General features: G+C 42.2%; 2 protein-coding genes across 2 annotated transcripts; one reads left to right on the top strand and one right to left on the bottom strand. All coding sequences in view use genetic code 11, as the record gives it.

The window, feature by feature from the left end:
• On the top strand, window positions 1–755 carry EGR_07059 (hypothetical protein; the record flags this gene model as incomplete). Its single annotated transcript, XM_024496308.1, has 2 exons — window positions 1–136; window positions 607–755. 2 exons carry the CDS (start codon window positions 1–3, stop codon window positions 753–755), a joined length of 285 nt encoding a protein of 94 aa, XP_024349335.1.
• A 7,410-nt stretch (window positions 756–8,165) lies between these two features.
• EGR_07058 (Arginase) lies at window positions 8,166–8,856 on the bottom strand (the record flags this gene model as incomplete). The annotated part of the gene is made up of 3 exons (XM_024496307.1): window positions 8,166–8,403; window positions 8,632–8,703; window positions 8,807–8,856. 3 exons carry the CDS (start codon window positions 8,854–8,856, stop codon window positions 8,166–8,168), a joined length of 360 nt encoding a protein of 119 aa, XP_024349334.1.
• Window positions 8,857–9,730: the final 874 nt, after the last annotated feature.

The raw sequence follows: 9,730 nt of genomic DNA, 5'->3' as shown, positions 1-9,730 counted from the left end.
ATGGGTGTGCCGAGAAACAAGGCTCTCAAGATTGTTGATATCAGCGTGTGTGTCAACCCAGACAACGAAGGAAGTGGAGAAGGTCCTCAACTGACCCGCAATCGGCCATATTCCCAATCTGTGGCCGCCACCCAATGTAAGCCTCATGTCGTTCTCGCTCACACCTTTCGCGACAGTATTTCTGGTACAAGGTAGTTTCCACTACTGCCCGCTGGTTCTCGCAGTTCAAAATCACATTCAGTTTGAGATGCCTTGACTGAGTAATTTCTCCATAGTCATTCATTTTGGCATCTAGCATTTGGTATTAAAATGTTAGCAATATATAAATTTTGAGAAATCAGTTAAATAACAAAGACAGAGTATAGATTGTATTGTAAGAGTGTGACTAGCAGATTACTTGATTAATTACCTCAAGAGTTCCATAGGACTCTGTTCCCGAATCACCTTCCATCCATTCTGAACTCTATCCTCTGGTTGACCCCTGTGGAAAGTAAGTACAACGTTGAAGTGAACTTTTGGGTCATTCCTCTTGCACGTTTACATAGAGGTTGGTATGGCCAAAAGTGTGACCGTTTGCGCTGTACCAGGTCATGATTCTACCATCAGTGAAGGAGCTCCTTCCACAGTGGGACATACCACACGCAACAGAGGCGCTGAACGTGAAGCTGAAATATTTTGCCTATGAAGACTTGACATCATCAAAGGGTTTGGGATCACTGTGGTCCAAGACGAATATAGGTGGTATCCAAGCTTAACTAAATCCACGATGGTAAGTAGGATAACCACTCCTAAATGTTTATTAAGCCTTGAATTGAGCATTGAGGAGGAGACTAGGCGGGTAGCCTTACCGCATGCCTGCAACAATTACCATCGTATCCACCTCGAATCCTTAACTTCGTCTAGCCTTCTTACAGTCTTCTACAGGTGCCACTCGTCACTGTCCTCGAGCCATACAACCCGCGTGAGTTGCCGAGACTTCTACATGAAACACGGACAGTAGCAAAACATAGTGAAATTCTAACAACGGAGCAGCTGCTTTAGAGCCCTGAACTAGCATAACTTGTACAATTTAACCGATGACATTTTAAAAGAAATAAGTCAGCAGATTGTTCTAACAGCAAATTCACATCTCAAACATGAAAGCCTTTATATCTTGTCAAGACGTCACGCAAGTTTGAAAGGAGGCAAATCCGCTTCGATCTTATCATTGTTACATGTGAATGTCACATATCTCTACTCCTGTGCTTCATGTGTCAAGTCTCAAGCCACTTCCTATCCATTCGCTTCAAGAAAGTCCTATGTGTATTTTTAAATGTTTTGATTACCATGGCAGAAATGTGGCAGACCAGTTGAAATAGCCTTTCATCTATGGAGCACCCTGAGTAACTGCGGTCCTCAGTCTGAAGATCGTGGGCCACCTTAAAGAGCCATCAGCACTACATAGCCTCCATAGAAAAGTGACTTTGGAGTCAAGAACTTTAAAGTCACGACCTACATTTTTCAATTAGTGTTGTCGCCTTGCAGATACCACTGCTCTTCCGTGAAGGGAAGTGTACATACATCGGCAGTGGAGAAGTTATCTGTGGGAAAAGTAGACGCAGCTGGAAATGACCATGTCAAAGCAAAACAAAAGCGCCCATCAATTCCATAGACAAGGCATAAGTTGACCTTAAAGCATGGACTCCTTGATGTTTTCATTTCCTCCATCTACTTTTGTTACAGGTGGGTGCTTTCTCACTGCATTCGCATTCAAATTCTCATTCGCTTTTCAATTTAAACTTTTTCGATTCCCTTGTCTACTATCATGGATATCTTTATTTCCAAATTTCCTTAATTATCACCTTTTCACACCTTTGCACTCCTCTGCTTCTCCACCTGTGCACATGACCCAGTACAGCGGACAGAGTCCTCCTCTTCTTTTGGCGTCTGTCCTCAGCCCAGCGTTTAAAAGCGTCCTCATTACCGACGTATACGATTGTGCAATGAAGGGCTACAAGGCCACCTACAAGCCTGGTACATGGTCGCCAGACCGATTGAGTGCTTACATGGTTGAAGGTGTTGTGGACGACAGATATTTTCGTTTGAGCTTATTTCGACCGCATACCTCCTTCATGGGGAAAGGCATAAATCATCCAAACACAATCAACACCCAACAGGCAGGCACCTGATTTGGTGAAATGATTGGATTAATCAAAAAGTGATACGAAGAAAATTCAGATCACAAAACCTTCTCAATAGCACTAGTGATCTACGATCTGCGAGGAGATAAGAAACTTTCATGAGAATAAGAAGCGCAGTGAATCGCTTAATCCCATACAGTTTCTAGAGGCGCACCATTTTTAAAGCCTCTTTCCAACAGACAGACGACAAAAGACATTTCCTAGCCCCTTTAGACAGCCAGGCAGAAGGGCACCGACTATCTCCTGAAGTCGGAAGCAGCCATAATGTTAGTGTCGAAAGTGGCATGGCCCGGATGTCATGTCGTTCATGGCGGTGTCTTAAGTGGCTACGTCATAAACAAACAAAATTCACCATTTCCTATACTGTGTGCATAGTCATTGAATATAAGTACCAAACACTGGCTATGACAGTGGTTCGTAATGACTTTCAAGGAGAGAGCTCTATATCCCAAATAATAAGCACTTGGTCCATTTCTTTATTTGGCAGAGGACATATTAACGCTAAAAGTAACCTCATCTTTGCCAAGGCTTTGGAAGTAATACTCGACGCTAATCCACAATCGTGCAGCAGGCTAACTGTTGTATGTGTTTGCAAAGCCTCATATGAAAATTCCTGTCAAAGGTGTTATATTTGACGTCCCATTCCTTGACCCAAATTACCACTACCAAATTTGGTGGTAAACTTATTATCCTCATTATGAGTATCGGCATATTTGCTCACAAATCCTTCGTGGTGGTACTAAAGGCGAGCCCTCATAACGCTATGGTCAGTCAGTGTGCTGTGGACTTCGGCTCGGCCCATGCTGCTGAGGACCTCTTGAGCGGTATCTCCATGATTAACAAGTAGTGTATGTGGAGTCCTCAGCTAGTAGTGACCCTTGCACCATTCGTTCATGGAGAGTTTACAAGCTGTTGTAGCATCAAGGTGATACTATGCATTGAAAAAATGAAATCATGTTAATTTTTAAAAAAACGATTGCCCATTAGTACTTAGAAGGCAGTGAAAAAGTGAGTGATTTAAGCTTCGACGTTCTGACAAGGCCAATTATGGAGTGATTGCTGCATGCCTCTTTGATAGCTTCGAAGGCTGAAGCCAAGCTAGCAACTAGGTGAGTACACGAGGGATCCGATGATTGCTCATTAAAGTGTTTAGCAAAATAAAAATGATTAACAATGCACCAAAGATTGGGGTTTGATTAGGGTTAAATGATCAAGCCTAGGTCAGCACAATTCCAAGTTTGACCACATCGCATTTAACGGAGTCGAATGAAGGGAAGACGGTTTAATGTGCAAATTTGTCCACTACACATTTCAAATCGTCGTGCTCATGAACCGAGATTCCTCATCGCCATAGTGGAGCTGTACAGGGTCTCCAAATTTTTATATAAAAGTTTACACTTCTCCTTAGTGGCCTGCTGGTCGTCGTCCATCCACCTGATCATCGTTTCACACATCGTAAGTATATTTTGTCTAAACTGCGAGGTTAACTTTTGCTCTATTTCATCGTTCTCTAAGTTTTGTTTTTATGCTGTCTCTGCAGTTTTCTAACCTATTCTTGACTGCCATCCTGCTCCTCGCCTTCTCATCTTCCTGCTTCAATTTCTCCGCATCATTCACCATTCGCTCTATCTCCGCCTCTAATAGACAACCCTTGTTGGTGGTGACGATCATGCTGTTCTGCTTCCCCGACGACATTTCCACCGCTGACACATTGAGAATGCCATTTTCATCATAATATCAAAGGTGACCTCAATCTGAGGCACATGAACCAGTGCCGATGGAATTTCTGACAACGGGAACTCGTCCAGCCGGTTGTTGTTGTGCGTCAACGCATACTAACCCTCATATACCATCACCCAAGCTCTTGTTTGATTGTCATAACACGTGGTGAATATGTCCATCTGTTTTGTCGAGATTTGAGTGGTGCTATTTATCAACTTCGTCATCTCACTCCCAGTGAGAGCGGCGTCACTTCTAGCAACATCAAATCTTGCATCGTCTCCGACCCGTCACCAGTCAGATTGGCCGCCAGCAACGCAGCACCACATGACACTGGACATGTTTAACTTGCGGAAACTCCTACACCTTTGGAATGCTCATAGATCCACCCACCAACACTATCGCATGGACATCAGCCTTGCCCAACTTCGTATCACTCAGCGTCCTCTTTACCGGATCCAGCGTCATATTGAAGAGACCTAAGCACAACTGTTCAAAAGGATGCCCTCAAACTACAAGTACAGATAATAACAGAAAATTGGATGCATTATAAGCAAAGTAAAATAAGCATATAGCAAACAAAGCTGAGAAAGACTGGGCAATACTAGGGCCACCGTTTCTTGGTCACATGTAATGCGATAGCGGTTTATCCCTCGGTTCTGGTGAGGCGCCACTTTTGTTACTTCGAGCTAGCCCCCTTGTGCCTCGCTGGGTGGGCTGGCCTTTTGGGCCATGCCAATAGCCCAGACACCTTCTTCGTGCCAAATATATATATTCTGCACGAGTATTGTGTCTTCTTTCGTCTTCAGGGAGTCTCGGGACGCTACACCCACTTGTCAAGATACTCGATTTCATAGTTCAAACTCTTCTGGCTAACCTACCAGTAAATTTTAGAGACTTTTAGCTTTCCTTTCACAAGAGGCTACCAAATCTTAGTAAAGGAAAAATTATTTACAAAGACATTACTAATTTAATGCTTCTAATCTTACCCAGGGATGGTTATTTATGCTGATTGTTGCATCCTAAAATTGGTTGTTTAAATTGTCGATACCTGGATGACTCGTTCTTGCGGTAACAACGAATGGAATATATTTAGCACTAAAAAAGTGACGATTGCAAGCATTTTGATTCACTAATTCAGTGAGATAACATTCCCATTTTAATGGATTTTATTTGCTACCTAGAGCAATGAAAAGCTAAATCGCTATAATTTATCCCATGCTAGTCAGTCAATGATATTAACTGGTGATAGATAAGGACCCAACATTAACTTTGACTCGAAATGCACATATTTGTGTTTTGAGAATAAATCTCACCTTTAGTCATCAATGACAACTTAATCTCATGTTACACTTAAGAAACTAGACTATTTCCATGTGCTGCCTACAAAATAACCCCACATTGGAGATTGCTGCATAACTTACAGGCAATATCTTTATTGTGGAGGGTAATGCATTGCATGACTTAAGCTTCTGAGTAGAAGTAAAGGGCTTCCAAAGACAAATTTGCTAGAAGTGCTTGCAACCCCCTGATATCTCACTCCTTTTTCAATATTCAAGGCGTTCATTTCCCGAACCTAAAATTGCAGCAGTCTTGGCAATTCCAGCATGCATGAATCACATGCATTAGAAGTTTTGTTTTCTCCATTCTCATCAATTGGCTGCTCTCAGTGGAGCCTTAGCAGAATCCTGCATTGTAGTGCACAACGGGAAATGCTATGCAAATGTTGGATTTGCAGCACGTTTATGTTGGGTGAAATAAAACATAGGTTGTACTGATGACTGTGAATATGAGCATGCAAGTGTATTGTGCAGCCTAAAATATGCAGGATATATGTACTATTTGTTTGTACGTGTATCAACAACACATCCCCTGACGGTGCATTAAGGCAGTGTAAAAATTTCGTGAAAGGGCCACTGTTAATCCACATCCATTCAAGCATAGCCCATCGGTAGGCGCAGGGAGGCTGATGCATCCATGTTTGCTGAACGAGTAGATAGATGAGTGGATGCATAAGTAGATGGAAGGATAAGTTTGCAGACTGCTCAGTGGATGAAAACAAAGATGCGTCAATTCTATTATTAACAGAGCCTCGATGCGCAGTTAGAATAATTGTATAGTTTACCGGATAGGTACTTGAAAGGCCGCAGGACAGGTGCCTTGACCAAAGGAGCATTAATTTTCTGTAAGATTTACAGCATTCACCCCAAATATATAAAATGTTTTTTGTGTTAAAGTAGGTAATAAATTCAACACGTATTTAAACCTCTGCTAAGTCCAGATTACTTTGGATGCTATAAGTGGTTAGGAGAGAATACTGAGCATGGAGAAACTCCAAACTACGGCGGTATTTCTAGCTTGTACATGTTATCCCCATTAAAATCACCTTCTTAATGCTATTCTTTAATCACCCCAATTACATATCAGGCTATCAGTACATAAAAAGCTACGAATGTAGAATTTGCAGTGTTGGTGATAATTTGACTATTCTAGAAGCCACTTAAGGCTAGTTATTCCTGTAGCTAAAATAGCTGCCGGTTCGCGCAGAAAGGATAGCGACAATACAAACCCACACTGTAATGCATCCACTGCAATCTGACATGCATGTCATGTCTAATGACAGCTGCTACTACCACTGCAGTAACAATTGCAGGAAGAACTGGGAATTGAGGTCCCAAATACTCACATCACATAAGAGCCCAATTCCATACATCGAAATGTTATAGATGAGACAAGTACACCTCTAAATAATCAAAGGAATGAATAAAATAGAAGGGAGTTCATAAGGATTAGCGAGGAGGTGTTTAGAAATGATGAAAGTGGTGGATTTAATGCCCTAGTGATAAGGCTGAAAGGAAAAGGGAGAACTGATGCCAGAGTACCCACCAAGAAAAATCTCTGGTTCACGTCCGACCAGCGAGATTAAGCTAAGTCGCTCCGGCTTTTGTATTTAAATGGGTGATTGGCTGGAAATGCTTGAGGCTGCTGGCTCACCCCGCCACATTTCCTTCTCTGCAGTTTATATCAATCCTTCCAAATTCACTCTTCTTTAAAACAGTCAGTGGTTCTCACTATTCCAGTCGCGTCACATCGCGCTGCTTCCCGTAGCACTGCCTTGCAGTAGATGTCGGTCAGTAAATTTGATTGGTGAATGTCACTGAAAGTGGTGGTGGTGTTGATGGTATCTTCTGAAAATACACAAGTGCAATGACACTAATTTTCCAAGAAATATAGCAGCCAGATTTGCGTATACAGGTGCTTGTCCAATTACTTTGATGCACGTCATACGGGTTGGGAATTGCACAAGTAGAACTAAACAGGATAGTGAAGAAGTGAATTCTTCAATTTAGTGAAATAAAAGTGTGTGCAGTGTATGTATGTATGTCCATTTTTTGCAGATAATTAGTTAGACCTGTCAAAGTGAGCACCGAGGATGACTCGCAAGCCGAATGCCAATTGCTACGCTGTTTTGAATTATTTACCCCATTCATTCACGTCACTAACCATCAACCAGTGTACTTTGTTTGAAATACGGCAAAAATGTTCCTAGTTCAGCTGTGGATAAACTATCAAGTTGACAGTAAGATATGCTATTTGCTAACAGGAAATAATATCACAAGATATTCGATTGTAATTTCCGCTTTAGTATGTAGGCATTGTCCTGCATTATTATTATCATAAACAATTCATCCGATATCTTTGACTTGGACAAACCGGTGTCACCACTGACAGTACAGCTAGGGAATGAGTTAAAGTGTCTAAAATGTCAACCTACCAGCCTCATTAGGAACTGCAGTTCCTGTGCTGAGGGCGTATTTGGGATATAACCCCTCAATTTCGAAGCTCGGGTGAATTTGACAATTAGGACTGACGAGAATCGTGTTTCGGAAGTGACATTTTGGCCATTCGTCCTCTCTGTAAATGCATGATTTTCAACAGCCGCTTGCCAAAATCGCATTACGGTCTTGAGGGTAATCTTCATCTCCTAAAATTCCCACATCATTCATTTTAAAGGACGGAATACCAGGCCCTTTTATGGGCTTCCTAAAGCAATCTGTAAGTAGTGGATTTACCATTTTAACATTTAGTGAAATTAAAGGCCGAACTTACAGCTCTGGCGAATCAACATCTCGAAGTGCGACAATATAAAGAAGTTGGCTAGCCTGGAGACTGTGATGTAAATGGCGCCAATAAGCGCCCATCTGGCCAGTGGTGGTGATTGAGACAAGGCGATCAAACACCCACTAGTTTGATATTTTCAAAGACTTAGGTTTGCAGAATGAGTGTGTTGGCTGTGGTAAGAAGGAAGGAGAGGAGCATGCCATGGGTGTGCCGAGAAACAAGGCTCTCAAGATTGTTGATATCAGCGTGTGTGTCAACCCAGACAACGAAGGAAGTGGAGAAGGTCCTCAACTGACCCGCAATCGGCCATATTCCCAATCTGTGGCCGCCACCCAATGTAAGCCTCATGTCGTTCTCGCTCACACCTTTCGCGACAGTATTTCTGGTACAAGGTAGTTTCCACTACTGCCCGCTGGTTCTCGCAGTTCAAAATCACATTCAGTTTGAGATGCCTTGACTGAGTAATTTCTCCATAGTCATTCATTTTGGCATCTAGCATTTGGTATTAAAATGTTAGCAATATATAAATTTTGAGAAATCAGTTAAATAACAAAGACAGAGTATAGATTGTATTGTAAGAGTGTGACTAGCAGATTACTTGATTAATTACCTCAAGAGTTCCATAGGACTCTGTTCCCGAATCACCTTCCATCCATTCTGAACTCTATCCTCTGGTTGACCCCTGTGGAAAGTAAGTACAACGTTGAAGTGAACTTTTGGGTCATTCCTCTTGCACGTTTACATAGAGGTTGGTATGGCCAAAAGTGTGACCGTTTGCGCTGTACCAGGTCATGATTCTACCATCAGTGAAGGAGCTCCTTCCACAGTGGGACATACCACACGCAACAGAGGCGCTGAACGTGAAGCTGAAATATTTTGCCTATGAAGACTTGACATCATCAAAGGGTTTGGGATCACTGTGGTCCAAGACGAATATAGGTGGTATCCAAGCTTAACTAAATCCACGATGGTAAGTAGGATAACCACTCCTAAATGTTTATTAAGCCTTGAATTGAGCATTGAGGAGGAGACTAGGCGGGTAGCCTTACCGCATGCCTGCAACAATTACCATCGTATCCACCTCGAATCCTTAACTTCGTCTAGCCTTCTTACAGTCTTCTACAGGTGCCACTCGTCACTGTCCTCGAGCCATACAACCCGCGTGAGTTGCCGAGACTTCTACATGAAACACGGACAGTAGCAAAACATAGTGAAATTCTAACAACGGAGCAGCTGCTTTAGAGCCCTGAACTAGCATAACTTGTACAATTTAACCGATGACATTTTAAAAGAAATAAGTCAGCAGATTGTTCTAACAGCAAATTCACATCTCAAACATGAAAGCCTTTATATCTTGTCAAGACGTCACGCAAGTTTGAAAGGAGGCAAATCCGCTTCGATCTTATCATTGTTACATGTGAATGTCACATATCTCTACTCCTGTGCTTCATGTGTCAAGTCTCAAGCCACTTCCTATCCATTCGCTTCAAGAAAGTCCTATGTGTATTTTTAAATGTTTTGATTACCATGGCAGAAATGTGGCAGACCAGTTGAAATAGCCTTTCATCTATGGAGCACCATTTGCTATTTCGCAATTTGGCATCCCAGCATGCTTCATTGTAAACTAACCACTCCGTAGACCAATGTCAATGCGGCATTGTTAGTGAATTGTTGCGCACTGCACTACAATGCCTACCTTAGAGCGAAGA

The sequence above is a fragment of the Echinococcus granulosus genome, assembly GCF_000524195.1.
Source record: "Echinococcus granulosus chromosome Unknown EG_S00068, whole genome shotgun sequence".
Classification (NCBI taxonomy): domain Eukaryota; kingdom Metazoa; phylum Platyhelminthes; class Cestoda; order Cyclophyllidea; family Taeniidae; genus Echinococcus; species Echinococcus granulosus.
This window is presented reverse-complemented; position numbering and strand designations above follow the sequence as displayed.